Genomic DNA, 17,886 nt, shown 5'->3' with positions numbered 1-17,886 from the left:
ATCAGAGCAAAATCCAAGCCATGAGGTCAAAAGTGACCGCCTGAGGAGCTTAGAGATAGGATTGTTGACAGGCACAGATCTGGAGAAGGCTACAACATTTCTGTGTGTTATTCACAGTTAGTTTGAAATCTGCCAAGAAGAAGACAGAAGGCGGCCATTCAGATCGACATTTGTGGTTGCTCTGTGCAGTGGACTGTGAGATCTAGCCAACCATGGATGTTTAATTATTTTTGAACCACAAACAACAACCCTCTTTCTACTTCCACATGTGCTAGCTAAGCATGAAATATTTTATAAAACCCTGAGTCCAAAACAATTGGGGCGCTGTGCCAAATGTAAATAAAAACAGAATGCAATGGTTTGCCAAGATTATAAGCCCATGTCTGATTCACAATAGAACAAAAACAAAAAATCAGACGTTGAAACTGAGACATTTTACCATTTCATGACAAAATTAAAGCTTATTTTGTATTTGATTACTGGAAAGCAAGTTGCACTATTCAAAAACAGCTAATTGGGTTCATAGATAACAGCTCAGCAGCATACCTGAGTATTAAAAGAGCCTTTTAGAGAAGCACAGTTTCTTAAGCAGTCCCATGAAGATTGTACAATGATTCTACAAGCTGTTGTAGCTGGTCTCATTGTTTGACAACGCTGTTGTAACTGGCCTGTAGTTCCTCATGTTCATTGGTTAAGTTATTGTAATTGGCATATAGCTGGCTATGTTCACTGGTTAGGTTGTCATAGCTGGTCTGTAGCTGGTTAGTTGTCATAGCTGGTCTGTAGCTGGTTAGGTTGTCATAGCTGGTCTGTAGCTGGTTAGGTTGTCATAGCTGGTCTGTAGCTGGTTAGGTCGTCATAGCTGGTCTGTAGCATGTTTCTTCTTTGACCAGCTTGTTGTTACTCATGTGTAACTGTTGACGCTCTAGTTCCCACTCAGAGATGTGCTTGTTGTCTGTTGATAAATTAGGAAATACAAAAGTTGTAAAATAATCATCACACAGGCTCTATCAGCATGCTAATGAAGTACTCACACAGGAGAATCACAGTGATGAGTCCAGGCAGGAGGAGAGCACACCGAGACAGACTGCAGGTTTTGCATAAGACCTCTTCTTTAAACCTTGAGCACCTGAGAGGAAAAATCCTTATTTGTCAATAAGCTGTTTCTCACTCACCAATCAAACACCATTATCAACAAACGAGCCAAGTCTCCAAGATCTTTTCCTTGTTTTTGACACACTAGAACAAAAGATGTAACGATAGTTGATTTTTTTCCTCAATTCTACTGAGCAAAGGCTGTCAGCATAGATCCTGCATGTCCCAAATGTTCGCAGTAAACATTGTAAAGTTTCTACTTGCATTAACTGCATGCTTTTTGTCAAGGTTACTGTTAAAGCTGTAATAGCAGGAGAGAAACTGGATGCTACCCACTGTAGCATCTTCCAGCTCTCACAGTGATGTAAAATAAGTCCACCACTGCTTCAATAATAGCGCATGACACTCACAGACAGCTCAGTGGACAGGAACAACATTAACTACAGAACATTTACCCTTTCAACATTGTCTTTAGCAGTTTCACTTCCTTTTTATTACACATCTTTGGATGCATTTATGTAACCGTACAGTCTACCGAGTCTATTTTCAGGATAAATCTTAGCATTTTTTCCAAGTTACCTCTCATTTCTAATGTTAGTTTTTCAACATCTAAAGTCTGATCTACTGTTTTTTTACAAAATATTTATTTTGGGGGGGGGGTTGTTGCTGACAAAAATCCAGTGCCCTGACTACATATAAACATTTCACACTTGTTTTACTTATCTGGTTAACAGTCTGGGACACATGAAGACAGCGCCACCTGCAGAATGTGAAGGGCATTACATTTCTTTGTATGGACTTTAGAAATAAAATTTCCTTGTTATTTACGACACCGGTGTCAAACTCAAGGCCTGGGGGCGAAATCCGGCCTGTGGAATACTTAAATTCGGCCCGCAAGAAGATCTTACATTTCTGTTCTGACTGTTTATCCTTGATGATTTAAGATTTCCTTGTTAAGTCACAAAATCTTAAAAATGAGTAAAAATATTTATTTAGATGAAAAAACAAGAATCTGGGAAAATAAATTAATTTGTGCTTTAATTTCACATTTTCAATTTAGCATCTCACAGTTAGTACTCAAACTTAGGAACTTGACTTTGAATTTCATACTTCGAGCATTTCAACTCATAATTTTGGCATCTCATATAATATTTGAGCTTTAAGATTAATACTTCTATTCTCTAAGTGATATTTTCACCTCTTTAACCAATTATTTGTATTTTACATCATATTTTCAACTCCAAACTTGGGTATAAAAACTGGGTATAAAAACTGGGTATAAAAGGAGCATTTTAGAGGGGCAGAGCCTCTAAGCAGTAAAGATGGTCAGGGTTTCACCAGTCAGTGAAAAGCTGTGTCTGTAAGTTGTGGAACAATTTTAGAAAAAATGTTCCTAAATGTAAATTAGCAAAGACTTTGAATCTCCCACCATCTACTGGCCATAATATCAACAGAGTCAGAGAATCTGGAGAAATCTCCTTGAACAAGGGACAAGGCTGAAGGTCAGTAATGGTTGTCAAAATTTTAGGGTCCTCAGGCCTCACTGCATTAAAGACAGGCAAGAATGTGTATTGGAAATCCCTGCATGGGCTCAGAAACACTCCCAGAAATCACTGTCTGTCCATACAGTTGGTCATACCATCCACAAATGACAGTTAAAGCTGGATCATGGAGAGAAGCAGCCATATGTGAACAGGATCCAGAAATACTGCTGTCTTTTCCTGGACAAAGCAAAATGGAAAACTGTTCTGTGGTCAGATTAATCAAAATTTGAAATTCTTTTGGGAAACTACAGATGCTGTGTCCTGGGCTATGGCGTGGGCAGCTCCAACATCTGGAAAGGAACTATCAGTGCTGAGAAGAGAGAGGTTTTAGAGCAACATATGCTGCAATCAAGACAGCGTCTCTTTCAGAGAAGGCCTTCACTATTTCAGCGAGACCATGCTAAACCACATACCACGTCCATCACAACAGCATGGCTTCACGGGAGAAGAGTCCAGGTCCTGAACTGGTCTGTCTGCAGTCCAGACCTTTCACAGTAGAAAACATTGGGAGCATCATTAAAAAAACAGCAAGACCCAGGACTGTGGAGGAGCTAGAATCCCACATCAGACAAGAATGGGACAACATTCCTCTCCCAAAACTCCAGCAACTGCTCTCTTCCTTTTCCAGATGTTCCACAATGGCAAACATGGCCCTGTCCCTACTTTTCTGAGATGTGCTGCTGCCATCAAATTTAAGATGTGCTAATATTTTTCATGAAATGATAAAATGTCTCAGTTTCAGCATCTGATATGTTGTTTATGTTCTATTGTTAATAAAATATGAGTTCATGAGATTGTTGCATTTTGTTTTTATTGACATTTTAACAGCAACCCAACATTTTTGATGTTGGAGCTGTAGAAGCAGAAGAACCAGAGCTCTGCTTGTTCATGAGTACCTTGTATTTGTGCATCCACATGGATGGTACCTGAGACCACCAGAGTCAGACTCTGATCCAGCCCTTTTGGGTTCACACTGATCAAATGGGTCAGACTTTGAGGTCAAATGTGCTCAAATCCAGGCCCAGATCTGTTAAGTAACACCACCATAGGTCTCTTTTTTTAAGGGAACTCTATATTGCCGGTATGCATGACTGACTGCTTTCAGGTTCCCAAAATGCTGTTGCCAGTCGCACCAATAACTGATGCTGTTCATTTAAGTGACAACCCCTTTTTCACCAGCAGCAGTCCATCATTTTCTGAAAGGCACCAGACAGCCTCAGACTCCTCTGGACCAAACTCCACAAAACCATAAACTTCAGCATCATGGACGAATCACATATCTATGAGAACCGAACAAACATAACACCAGATCATTCTGGCCAAGGGAAGAATTTACCAGAGAGCTCACAGAAGGCTGATGCATACGAGAACATATCTCAGTCTCTGGAGATGAGCATGGTTGGAACTTCACTCTCAGGTAATGAACACACACACAAACACCTTCATGCATGAAGCATGTGATTTTTAAACGTTCTTATTATCAAGTGTTTATTTTCATTATTTTAACTTTATGTACAGCACTTTGAAAGTGCTTTTTACTAAAAAATGTATTATTATTATTATTATTATTATTATTATCTATAAAATAACATTTAAAATACTACCATTTACTTGTATTTTAGGTTGAGATAAATTAGTACCAGTATGGTGTTTAAATGAAGAAATATTAAACAAACTAGAGTTTTTAAATGTATTTGTGGTTTGTAAATCACAGCGTCTTCATTCACTGAGCAGTCATATTTATAAACTGCAGCAGAGTCCAGCAGACAAACACATCAGGTAGAAAATCAGTTGTGCTGTAAAGTGAGTGATCAGGTGTGCTGTTACCCCGAGGTAGCTGAAGCTGCTGACTGATGTCCGGTGGTCTCTCCTCAGTGTAATAAATGTAGCTCGGGCCAGCTGCCCCACTTTAGTTGCCTTTCTAGCTGTCACAGTAGTTCTCGTAGGTGTTCTGGGGTACGAGTCATCCGAGGTGACCAGGATGAAACAGAAACCTCACTCTGCTGAGCAGCTTAAGATGAACAGCAAGCAAGAATGTAAAAAAAAAAAAAAAAAAAAATCAGTCTCCAGAAACTTACAGAGGTAAACGTGCCCCAATCCCAACTTTTTGGAAAGTGTTGCATGTATCACATTAAGAATGTGTGTTTAGTACAAAGACGATTAGGGTTATCAGTTAAAACATTACATATCTTGTTTTTGTGCTGTTTTCAGTGATTAAAAGTTGAAAATGATATGAAAATCAGTGCAAACAGTTTTTTATTCACTTTGTATGTCATGTCCCAACTTTTTTGGAACACGGGTTTGCATTTGAATTTAAGAGTTAATCTGGATTAATCTTGTTGTTAGTCTTTTTGTTTAAATTCACATCAAAATCATTCATCTTTTCCTTCTAGTGTGCTTTTTGGTGAATCAAATGAGGTCAAAGAGATTTTTTTTATGATGTTGACTTTTAGATTTCGTATTCAAATTAGTTCTGCACTGCTACACCAGTGTGGTCTGAAACCACGACTTAGAGCTAAAAGACAGCTTCAAAGAACTTGTTCTGCCAAATACTCAATTCTGACACTGTTAGACATGAAGAAAGAGGCAGGAGTGCATGTACAAAATGACTCACTGACATCTAGTGATTTCTGGTTAATGTGACAGCATCAACACGTTTCTGGAGTTTCTGTTAAACTGATTTCTCTGTGTTAGTTTCCTAACCTTTGTCTGAAAGAATTTAAAGATCTGACAACAGCAAAAGGCAATGGTTGAAAAGGTAAACGTTTGCTATCAGAAGGTACAGATGGCTTTTGATTTGTCCACTGAGCTGTCTGAGTTTTTTAAAGTGAGATAAGACATTCAGAGAAGCAGTGGGGTCCTGATTTTACATCTATGGCAGCTTAACTACAATATGCCTTAAAGGACAAAATACCAGATGATTAATGAAGCTTTAAACTTTTACAATGTTAATCACAGACATTCTTTACACTGTCATTAATGCTGTCAGCTCTTGGTCAAACCAGCCAAGGGAACAATCAACTTTTCAACCTTGCTTTCCTCACAGCTTTTGTTCTAGAGTGTCAAAATTAAGAAAAATATAAAGACTTTTCTCTTCAGGTGCTCAAGATGTAAAGAAGAGGTCATACAGAATAGCCACAGTTTGTCTTGGCCTGCTGTGTGCTCTCCTCCTGGCTGGACTCATTGTTCTGGCTTTACTGCGTGAGTACTTGGTTAGCATAGTGATAGAGCCGTACATGAGGGTTATTTTACAACGACCTTTTTACTTTTGCTCATTTATCAACAGACACAAAGCATGTTTCTGAATGGAATTCATACAACGAAGAGTTACGCATCAGTTATAATAATGTGACCAAAGACAGGAACCAGCTAAAGACCACCTACAACAACCTGGCCAGTGAACGAGACCATCTACAGACCAGTTACAGCAACATGGTCAACCAACGAGACCAGCTACAGACCAGGAACAACGATCTTACCAATGAAAAACAACAGCTGCAGAAGTCTCTGGAACAGTTGACTAGCTGGAGAAACGACCTGCACAGAAGGCTTCAAGGTCAAAATTATTCACATTTGATTGAATCGAAATTTTTGAAATTGAAATTTTTTGTGTCGGGGAGTTATCCAGAGGGAAGACAAGAGTCCTGAGGAGTCTTTTGCTGAGCAGAAAGGGTTGCAATGCACCTTCAACAGTTTTCCCCCCTGGTTTTGTCATAAGCATGCTTTCAATGGAAACGCTTACTCAGATAAACCTTGTGGGGTCAGTCCCTGGGTAACAATATGCCGTTCATGACTGAGCCAGTTCAACTCTCTTATAGAGCTAGCTCATATCTGAGTGTCAGTTTTCTTTCCTTAATGTTTGTTGTTATTTAATACACATTTATAAAGACAAACTGGGACTAAATGAAGAGCTTTTGGGGACCCTTATAACTGAGCTGAGCCAAACGATCTGAATCTCTGAAAACAGGCAGATGAGACTGGACAAACATTGGTTGTGGAAACAGGCAATATCAGGGACAATGTGCTTTACTGAACCAAACTGCTTTTTTAAATTCACCTCTTGCACCTCATCTGGAGTTCATTGTAGTGACGTAACGTCACCTGCAAAGAACCCATTGGCTGTCACAGTCAGGTCTTTCTGCATACATTTTACCTCAGTACAGCTCTCTACAACTGACTTGATTCATTATACAGGTGCACCAGGATACCCTTGCAAAACAGGGGGAGTGGCCAGATTCCATGTCTGTCATCAGCTGATCCAACTTACGAAGCTCCAATCTGAGACGACTGTGCCAGCAAGGTCTTAAAATGGACATGACCAATCAGTGTCATCCGAGGAGAAGAGGCGGTTTGGTTGTACTGTAAACCGCTGGATAATAGTGAGTGGTGCATCGATTAGCTCGGATGGAGCAGTGGTATCACAGCAGCTTTATTAGAACTTGACCACATTTCTTTATTCAAACGAGAGCAAAGCACCACACTGAAAGCTTCTCTTGGCGTGGAATATGTTTTTGCTCTTCTCCTAACCGGCCGCAGCATGATTTATATTCTAGGGCAGGGCTGTTCAATTAGTTTGGAAAGGGGGCCACATCCTATAAAAAAAGTATGTATATGAGGGGCCAACGCTGATAAAAAGTATTTCCCCCTTTCTTTTCTTTTTTTTTTTATCTTTTTTTTTTTTGCATAGTCATCACTCTAAATGTTTCTGATCATCAAACTAATTTTAATATAAGATGCAGATAGTCAGAGATAGAATGCAGCCATCAGAACCTACCTGGCCCTTTTTGAAAAAGTCATTGCCCCTCGACCTAATAACTGATTGTTCCAACCTTGGTGGCAACAACTGACAATGAGTATTTCACATCCCTGTGGAGGAATTTTGTCCCACTCTTTGCAGAATAGATTTAATTCAGCTACACTGGAGGGTTTTCCAGCATGAACGGCCTGTTTAAGGTCATGCCACAGCATCTCAATCAGATTTAAGTCCAGACATTGACTAGGCCACTCCAAATCTTAATTTGGCTTTTTTTGTCCATTCAGAGGTGGACTTGCTGGTGTGTTTGGGATCATTGTCCTCCTGCATTACCAAAGTGCGCTTGAGCCTGAGGGCAAGAACTGATAACTGGACGTTCTCCTTTGGGATTTTCTAGAGAACAAAATTCATGGTTCCATCAATTACAGCGAGTTGTCCAGGTCCCTCTGTCACACCACAAGCTGTGTTTACTCAATAGAAAACTCTGGAGATGGATGCAGTCCAGCGTTGCTTCCAGCACAGACCAGGAAGTGCCTTTTTCAGAGCATTTCTCCCTCATTATAAAAAATGTCTTTATAAAAACCTTTTTTTTCTGTTTAGTAAGTGCACCTTATGAGGGGACTTTTTTTTTTAACTAGAAGTAGTATAGGGCTGCACGGTGGCACAGGGGTTAGCGCTGTTCCCTCACAGCAAGAAGGTCCCTGGTTCTCTTCCCAGTCAGGGCCTTTCTGTGCGGAGTTTGCAGGTTCTCCCCGAGCACGCGTGGGTCCTCCCCGGGTACTCCAGCTTCCTCCCACCACCAAAACATGCTCATTAGGTTGATTTGTTACTCTAAACTGGTCGTAGGTGTGAATGGGAGTGTGCCTGGTTGTCTGTCTCAATATGTCAGCCCTGTGATTGACTGTCTACCAGTCCAGGGTGTATACCACACCTCTCGCCCAATGACTGCTGGGATAGGCTCCAGCCTCCCGCAACCCCCAATGGGATAAGCGGTATAGAAAATGGATGGATGGATAGAAGGAGTATAGAGAAAGAGGCCGGGCAGAGCTGAGCACTGCTGGTCTTAACTTCATGTAAATGGCGAATGTGGGGGGCTTCCATGTTTTAGAATGGTCACTTTTTAAATGAATATAGATATTTAAGTGCAGGAGCATAATCTATCTTTAAAGGGCCACAACAAAAGGACCTTGGGGGCCTGATTTGGCCCCAGGGCCTCCAATTGCATAGCCTGGTTCTAGGATGACCATATTTTGATAACTGAAAACCAGGACACTCGGCCAATGAGATACTCAAATGATTCTTGAAGTTTACTCAGAGATGCCTTATAATTTCAATACATTTAAAGTATGCGTCCTCTGTATGGATGGAAAACTGTTTTATTACCAAATACTATCTACAACCAAAGACACAAATTCACATAGGCTTCTCAGAGGTTACTCAACATCAGGGCCGTCACTAGGATTGAAAGATGGGGGGGGGGGACTTTCACTCCACTACATTTCTAGGAAGTTTGTCATAACTTGTTCCTTTTAGGTTCAGCATAGCTTAGTAGTCAGATGGTGGTGTTTTTCTTTTCTAACATGCTGTGCTCCTCACAGAAGGGAACCAATCACAGTCACCGCTCACTCCTGGGATGGATTTGGAAATAGGCTACGTCATCCTCGCTCTGTGCAGCAAGCTCTCCCGCCTTCATTCAAACAAAGAGATGGCAGGAGAAACTCAAGCTGAAAAACCAGCGCACCCATTGTACAAATGTTTTTAGACATTTTGTAGCAGGGTGGTTCTACATGTAAGTCAGTACATCATTAGGTGGTTTCAGAGAGTTACAAGGTTCTGTAAAAGCACTGAGAAAACAATACAGCAATGTACTGAAATTAGAAAGTGTACTTTGTACTTTTGAATACCTCAGTACTTTTAAAAGTGAGTACTTTAGTACTTTAACTTGAGTAAAATTTCACACAGCAACTTTTACTTGTACTTGAGTAAGATTGGACCACGAGTATCAATACTTTGACTCAAGTACTGGAGTTGAATACTTTGTCCACCACTGTCAGCAGTACATTAAGGATCAAGGAAGACCCCGTTTGGACAAGTTTCAGTGATATTATGTTATCTCAACATGTGATCAGTGTGTGTGAGGGTCGCTGATGACCGATGACGCGTATCGCAGTGATCACCACAAAACACCAGAGAAATTCCTTAATTAATTTTGTTACTGTTATAACTAATTATTGTCAGGGGGGGCTGATGAACATTTCAGGGTGACTTCAGCCCCCCAAAAACAGCCTAACGACGTCCCTGCTCAACATGTTTTATTATGACAAGTTTCAAAAATAATGAATGAAATAATGATAGAAATATGTCTCTTCTGTATGAGAAAAAAAACCCTAAAAAATACCTCTGCTTTATTAGCAATCCAACGTTAACAAAAATAGCTTTCACAAACTTACAAAAAATAACTAACAAGAAATATCTATGTCTTTAGTTTAGCGAGTTCAGCTCGCTCGTTGTGAGTGTAAAGAGAGCCGCCCACACGGCAGAGTGCCCTAGTGTCGGTCAATTTAGTGTCCCAATGAAAAACAATAAAAACCAGGACATTTTCACCACTTTATAAAAAACAACCAGGATGGCCGGGACAGGACGTGAAAACAGGACATGTCCTGGGGAGACAGGACGTTTTTTTTAACCCTATTATATTCATCATCAAACACCACCGTTCATAAACTACAGCAGCATCTTTCTGAAAGCTCAGGTCACTTCTATTTCGTCTTGTAGATTCAATTACACAAACAAAAGAAAAGAAGCCATTATTTTTTTGTAGAGCCAAAGGAAATGCTTCTGATAGACCAGCATGATAATATCTGATAAATATTGACGTGTCTGACGGAGAATCAGCACCTGCAGGGCGTGGACAGCTCCGTTTCACGTCTGTGACCTCGTAGTGCTGAAGGAGGAATTATTCTGTTTATTCAAACAGCTGGTCTGATAAAACTAAGCTTCTATCAGATGACTGTTCGTGTTAACGTACAGGTTTATAGTCTGACCACAGATGACTCTCAGTCTCACTCGTCTTCATGTCTTTTCATTGATAAATTCGTTCAGAAAGTTGCTGAGCGGACTAGTTTTTTATTCTGTTGTGACTCCTATCTATGGCCCGTCCTATTTACTGGAGTCCTGAATAACGTTTACATTCCCTAAGAACGTTAAAGGATTGGAATGGCTATTCCAGTTATTAGTCAAGCCCTCAGGCGTTGTTAGGGGAAAGGAATTGTTCTTTAAGTAAAACTTTCTATGTTGATCACAAAACGTATGAAATTATAAATTAGTAGTTTTATGAATTATTTTCGTCGGTAAATGACCATGGTGTGAGCAGGTTAATGCCCTTCGAGGTGTCCAGTTATCAGGGAGGAATGGACGACGCGCAGCCCTTTCATGTTTATTTCCATGGGACACATTCTTCCAGCGTGGAACAGAAAGGAACACCAACCGTGGTTTAGAGAACGACCTTTTAGACCGAGGCTTTATTCTTACAAATGGGAACATAAGATATCTGTTAAACCAGGTAAACGTAGCTCTCTGTCATTCTCCCGTCTTGTTTGGCTGGGAGATGTGCATTACTCAGGATGAAAACAGGCAAAACAGACTTCTATTTTCTGGACTCTAGGCATGTGGGATGCTGGCCGTGTGAAACAGACTTTATGGTCATTTAACTTTATCCCAGACTCTCCAGATGTCACTCAGATATATCATCCTGAATTCCTCCTAAAGGTGGAATTCCGACGTGGAAAAGCTGAGATATTATGTACCCTGAGTTTCCTACTTGTAATTAGAATGCCGACATCTTGGGTGTGATGCCAGTTCACTGGAGTTAGCCTTTTTTTCAGTCTTCTCAGAAAGTTCCCCGCATTGTTTTTTTTGTTTTTTTTTTTAAAGAGTAACACATTCTCAGGATTTGTACACTGACTGTGGTGTTTCAAAGTGTGAACCTGCATCACAAAAACATGAAGTTGCCAGAAGATAAATACATTGTACTATAATTCCAAACTCTTGAACTTCCTCATACCTGTCTGTTGTATTTAACTGTTTTTGGCTTGTTTTTAATCATTTATCCTTTTTTAGCACAAAGGTCCATTTACAGAACATGTTCAGAACAAGGCAGTCACTTCTCTGTTAAGACTTCCAGTTCATGTAAATGTCCTGAAAGTGTTGCGTAGAAACAAAGTCATTGTTTAATGACATCAGAGGAAGTAACAGAGGTATGATGAGCAAAACAGCATCACTATTAATTATTCTGGTTTACAGGACAGAGCAGCACTGGCATCCAGAAGCAGCATAGATAAGCTGGTTTATTCTATAACTGTGATATATTGTTACAGTCATGGACGAAAGTATTGGCACCCCTGGAATGTTTCCAGAAAATACACCATTTCTCCCAGAAATTGTTGCAATAACAAATGTTTTTTGTATACATGTGTTTATTTCCTGTGCATTTAAACAACACAATAAACCTGAAGAAAAAAAACAAAATGTACAAAATTTTACACAAAACTCAAAAAAATGGGCCAGTCAAAATGATTGGCACCCTCAACTTAATATTTGGTTGCACACTCTTGGGAAAAAACAGCTGAAACCAATCACTTCCTATAACCATCAACAAGCTTCTTACACCTCTCAACTGGAATTTTGGACCACTCTTCTTTTGCAAACTGCCTCAGGTCTCTCAGATCTGAAGGGTGCTTCTTCAACAGCAGGTTTGAGATCTCTCCATAGGTACTACTACTACTAGGTCGTCCTCAGACGAGCCCGCCATTTCCGCTTCCAGTCATCCCGGTTCTCCATACAGCTAGCCAGCTCCTGGGTACTTTGCACTCTTATGTCTTTCTTGAGTACATCCATGTATGTTATCGTGGGACGACCTCGTGACCGGTGCCCATGTGTTGGTTCCCATAGCACCAATTTTCTAGCTGGCAGTTCCTGATGTCTTTGGCAGTGTCCTGCTAGTCTCATCCTCCTGGCAGCTATTTCCTCGCTCACCCTTGGTGTTACTTTGTACAGATTCTCGTTGGTGACATGTTCACTCTTGCTGATGTTAAGTACTGCATGCAACATCCCGGTGTAGCACCCGTCTAGAGACTTCTGCAGGGTGGGTTTCAGGGTCCAGCACTCGCTGCCATACAGGAGAACAGATTCCACCGTTGCATAGAAGAAGCTGAGCTTGATCTGTTCAGAGAGGCTGGAGCTCCATACGCTGGCCATGCCGTTCAGGGCCCTCCACGCAAGCGCCTTCCTCACTTTAAGATCTTGCTCAGTCGAGTTGACCCATGAGCCCAGGAATTTGGAGTCCTTTACTTCCTTCAGAGGAGCACTTTCTGTTGTAGTTGTCAGAGGTGGATGCTCCGATGGGATGTTATATGTGATAACCTCGGTTTTCTTGGCATTTAGCCGAAAGGCCAACCTTGGTACACTCTGACTCCACTCTGGTCAGGAGCTCCTGTGCTTGTTCCACGTGGTCAGAGAGCAAGCAGATGTCATCCACGTATTCCAGGTCTGTCAGGACTACTGTGGAGTATCGGCTTGACCTCCTTGGCATTAGGGTGAGGCCAGATCCTGCTCTTGTCCACTGATGGCCTTCCTGAGCGCATAGTCCAGGACTATGATGAAGAGGAGGTGTTCAATGGGATTTAGATCCAGACTCATTGCTGGCTACTATAGAACTCTCCAGCTTTGTCTCCAACCATTTCTTGGTGTTTTTTGAGGTTTGTTTGGGGTCATTGTCCTGCTGGAACACCCATGACCTCTGACACAGACCCAGCTTTCTGACACTAGGCCCTACATTGCGGCCCAGAATCTTTAGATAGTGTCCAGATTTCATGATTCCTTGCACACAGTCAAGGCACCCAGTGCCAGAGGCAGCAAAATAACCCCAAAACATCCTTGAACCTCCACCATGTTTGACTGTAGGTACTGTGTTCTTTTCTTTGTAGGCCTCATTCTGTTTTCTGTAAACAGTAGAATGACGTGCTTTTCCAAAAAGCTCTACCTTAGTCTCATCTGTCCACAAAATGTTCTCCCAGAAGGATTGAGGCTTACTCAGGTACATTTCTGCAAACTCCAGTCTGGCTTTTTTATATCTCTTTGTCAGCAGTGGGGTTCTCCTGGGTCTCCTGCCATAGCGCTTCATCTCATTCAGATGACCACGTATGGTCCCAGCTGACACTTTTGCACCCTGAGTCTGCAGGACAGCCTGAATTTGTGTGGAGGTTGACTGAGGATGTTTATCCACCATTCCAACTATCCTGTGTTGCATTCTTTTGTCAGTTTTTCTCTTCCGTCCATGTCCAGGGAGATTAGCCACAGCTCCATGGGTTATAAACTTCTTGATTATATTACACACAGTGGACAAAGGAATGTCAACATCTCTGGAGATGGTCTTAACCTTGAGATTGTTTTTTTGCTCTTTAAGTCCTCAGACAATTCTGGGCTCTTCTTTCTCTTCTCCATGCTTGGTGTGACACACACAGAGGCACACAACACAAAGGTTGAGTCAACTTTTAGACATTCTAACTGGCTTCAGGTGTGATTTCTAGATTGCCAGCACCTGTTACTGCCACAGGTGAGTTTAAAATAAAATGAAATAAAATGAAATAAAATTATTTACCCACAGTTTTAAAAGGGTGACAATCATTTTGTCTGGCCCATTTTTTGAGTTTTGTGTAAAATCTTGTCAACTTTGTCTTTTTTCTTCAGGTTTTTTTGTGTTGTTGCAATGCACATAAAGGAAATAAACACATGTATACCAAAAACATTTGTAATTGCAACAGTTTCTGGGAGGAATGGTGTATTTTCTGGAAAAATTTCAGGGGTGCCAATACTTTCGTCCATGACTGTATGTTAAGGTTCATGTCTGGATGTTTGATCCTCATGTCCTGTTTGGTTTTGAGTGTCAGCTCTCACGCTAGTGAATACAAATTTTACCAAATCAGGAAACTGACTTGAGCCCTCTTAACCTGTGCTGCGCTGCTATTAAAGCTCTCAGTCAAAGCCTGGTATGGACCAAACAAACATACTGAGACTATTTGAAAAGGAGGGCCTCGGTCTGCTTTTATTTGGACTCTGGAACTTTTTACAACAGACAAATTGCCCAGTTCTGGTAAAACTGCCGCTATAGCAAAATTCATGCTAATTCCTACACCACACCAAGTTAAAGTATGACCCCCCCACCTGTAGCTACCGCCTCATTCTCCTCAAATGACTCTGATTGGTCCGGCCCTTGCTCAGACAGGATCCAGTCATTTCAGACAGAAGCTTTGGAAAATACACCTGCTTGATGACAGGCATGGAATCTGGACAGTCCATTTGCTTTGCAAGGCTAGTTATGTGATAGAAAACACAAGTTTTATTCCCCACTTCTCTTCACTGGCCACATATCAACCCCAAGTCATGTTTTGTTCAAACTTCATCTTTTAATACCTCACATATTTTGTTTTTCTCTCATTTGAAACAGCTCACAATGGATGGGTTTATTTCAACACTAGTTTGTACTTCGTGTCGTCTCTGATGGGGTCCTGGAATGAAGGCAGGGCCGACTGTCAGAAGAGAGGCGCTGACCTGATGATCTTGAACAGCAGAGAAGAACAGGTGTGTGGAGATGTTCAGACAACACAGTACCAAGGATACCAAGATACCAAGTAACTACACTTTAATATATGCATCCATTCTCTGAATTATCAATCCTTCTACAGTAATGACCTGATATCAGAACTCTGTCTCTCCTCTTATAATAACAGCCCATTCATCATTTTCTGTTGCTCTTTTACTATGGCTTGGTATGCTTGGCTGCTGCTAATAAGAATGAATGTGGGTCAATTAGCCCCAAGTTAATAGGCTAGCTGTGCCTCTTTAACAGCTTTTCTCCCCACAATACAGTGGAGTCGTAAGGTGTCGTTCACAGATCAGCTGGGTTATAGATCTGGTTTCTTTTGTTCCTTTTGTGAACCATATGAGCTAAATCAGGGGTTTTTAAAGTGTGTGAGAGTGAGCTTCCTTTAAGAGAACATTGTTCATTCAGTGGACCCCCACCCACATAAAGATTCAGATTGAAAAAAAAAAACCTAACCATATTTTCAAACATTTACTGTATGCCTAATTTTAAATATTTTTTAAACATTTTTATATCTTTGATATTTTGGTCTGCAAATGTTCTTAAACATCCGCCTTTACCAGGTAATCAGTTATTTGGTTTCAGTAATGACAGTTGCCAATACTACCTGATTATTCTGCTCTGATAATCCTTAAAGCGGCATTACTCAACCAAAGAGCCAAACTGTTGAAAAATACCTTTGCAAGAGCAAACATATAAGGGGTGAAAAGTGTCAAAAACAGCTTGAAGGACCAATAAAATTAAGTTGAAGATGGCAAAAATGGCCAAAAAGCAGCAAAATTGGTTGAAAATGGGCAAAAATGGGGATAAAAAATGAAAAAAGATGGGTGAGAAGTGACAAAAAAATGAGTAACAGGTGGCAAAAAATGGTCCAAGGGTCGCAAAAACAAGACAAAAAAATGAGTTAAAAAATAGGAGAAAACCAGTCAGGAGTGGCAAAATATGGGCAAAAAATAGGAAAAAAGTGGTATTTAATGAAAAAGGATGCTTAAATGGGTGACAAGTGGCAAAAAATGGTGAAAAGGGGCAAAAATTGGAAAAAAGTGGCAAAAGAAGTGGCAAAAATGGGCAAAAATTAGGGGAAAAAAGTGGTATTTAAGACCAAAGGATGCTTAAATGGATGAAAAGTTTAAAAAAAAATAGTAAAATGGGGCAGAAGAGTTTCCCTTTTTTAAGGTTTTCTGGAGGAATAATATTTCAAATGAAGACATCAAAGAGCCACTAATAATCACAAATCACACAATAAATAAATCACACATAAATAGTAAAGCAAATCACCTTTTTTTCTGGTTTATGGTTCCACGCCTCCCCTGAAGTTCTGTGGCGCCCCCCAGGGGAGGCCCGCCTCAAACTTTGAAAACCGCTGAGCTAGATCCTATTTTTAAAGATGTTTTCCTTATCTTTGTTGTTTAAAGATATAAAAAAGGAAACACAGTACCAACTGAAGAGCTGTTTGGGAGCTGAAAGAGTGGCTATTGTTGCTGAGCTGTGAAAAATAATAAACAACCAATCCAATCCAGATGAAGGCATCCCAGACCTGACATTCCAGATAGACTGTTGTATGGATATATTTCACACTCGTCTGGGAAACCTCTCATACAACGTTTTTGGGAAGGGCAGGACTTTCCAAAGAATTCTCAGAAGGTGACTGGATGAAGATTCTGTCTGTCACATTCATTTAGGGCCAGTCAAGGTGACAAGACAAAATGACGATAGTAACCTGAGCTCGACAGTAAACCACTGTCACTGTCTGAGCCTAAGGGTGCATAAAACTCATGCCTAGGCTGATCAGGATAAGTGCAGCAATAAAACTCTATAGTAGTCAAGCAAATGGCAGGAATAGGACACCCCCCTGTGGAGTCTAGACACTGATGGTGGTGTTGAGAGATCAGATGAGGAGTAGACTTCTGAGAAGCTGACCAATGAGGTGGCGTGGAGGAGGAGACTGAGCTATGCAGGATGAGCAGGAGACCTGTAAGGATCTGGACTAGACGCTGATTAACTGAATGGAGGTGGCTGGGGTGGAGGAGGGTTGCAGGGTCTGCACAGAATGACAGGCAGACTGGGACAGAGAGAATGACAGATTTAAAATCTGACAGGTGCAGAGCTAATTCAGACTGTTTTCAGTACGCACTGAAGTGTGTCCAAACAAAGCAGTAATGATTACCACTCTGTATCTGAAAGCCCAGATGAGATATAAGTCCCTGTTAAAATCAGGTTATAGGGGCAGGAGTTATTACATCAGAGGTGAGTTCAAGCAATGACAATGAAGTTCCCTGAAATGGAATTTTCTGATATTTAAAAATGGATGAATGCATCCTCCGCTGCATCTTCCATGTGCTTATTGTTTTTTAATATAGTGTTTTATGCTGAGTTGTGTTTTTTATTTCTATGCACAGTCACTGTGCAGAACTTTGTTCTAATTTCGGAACACAACGTAGCTCAATATTTCTTTGATGCAATTTGAACCATCTGCTCAGTCATAAACAGCACAGAACTCTGACATTTTGATCAAGCTTCTCTGTGTGAATTCACTTCCTGTGTTCTCCACTGTGATGTGACATCATCTGCTAAAAGGTGATAAGCTCTAAAGTGTACACACAGCTGCAGACACCTGCAGGAGATCAGTGAAGTTTTACTCCTGATCTAACGATCACATATTTCCAATGAAACTTGGACAACAGTGATTGGTTTTCAATAAATCAGGATATCTCTAGCATCAACACTACATGGACAGAAGTATTTGGCCGTCTAGCCTATTGCAACAACAGGGACTGTAATGAGGTAATTGAATCCATGTACTTCAATACAGAGGCGGCCCCCTTTTGCTGCAA

General features: G+C 40.8%; 1 protein-coding gene across 1 annotated transcript in view; it reads left to right on the top strand.

The window, feature by feature from the left end:
• The first annotated feature begins 3,902 nt into the window (after positions 1-3,902).
• LOC121508385 (CD209 antigen-like) overlaps positions 3,903-17,886 on the top strand; it is a 35,446-nt gene continuing 21,462 nt past the window's right edge. The window contains exons 1-3 of the mRNA XM_041785197.1: positions 3,903-4,056; positions 5,739-5,840; positions 5,926-6,187. Of these exons, the coding sequence (XP_041641131.1) occupies positions 3,903-4,056; positions 5,739-5,840; positions 5,926-6,187 (518 nt within the window). The remainder of the gene's footprint in view (positions 4,057-5,738; positions 5,841-5,925; positions 6,188-17,886) is intronic.

Source organism: Cheilinus undulatus, linkage group 4, assembly GCF_018320785.1.
Source record: "Cheilinus undulatus linkage group 4, ASM1832078v1, whole genome shotgun sequence".
NCBI lineage: Eukaryota > Metazoa > Chordata > Actinopteri > Labriformes > Labridae > Cheilinus > Cheilinus undulatus.
Note: the sequence above shows the minus strand (reverse complement) of the source record. Positions and strands in the feature narration are given on the sequence as shown.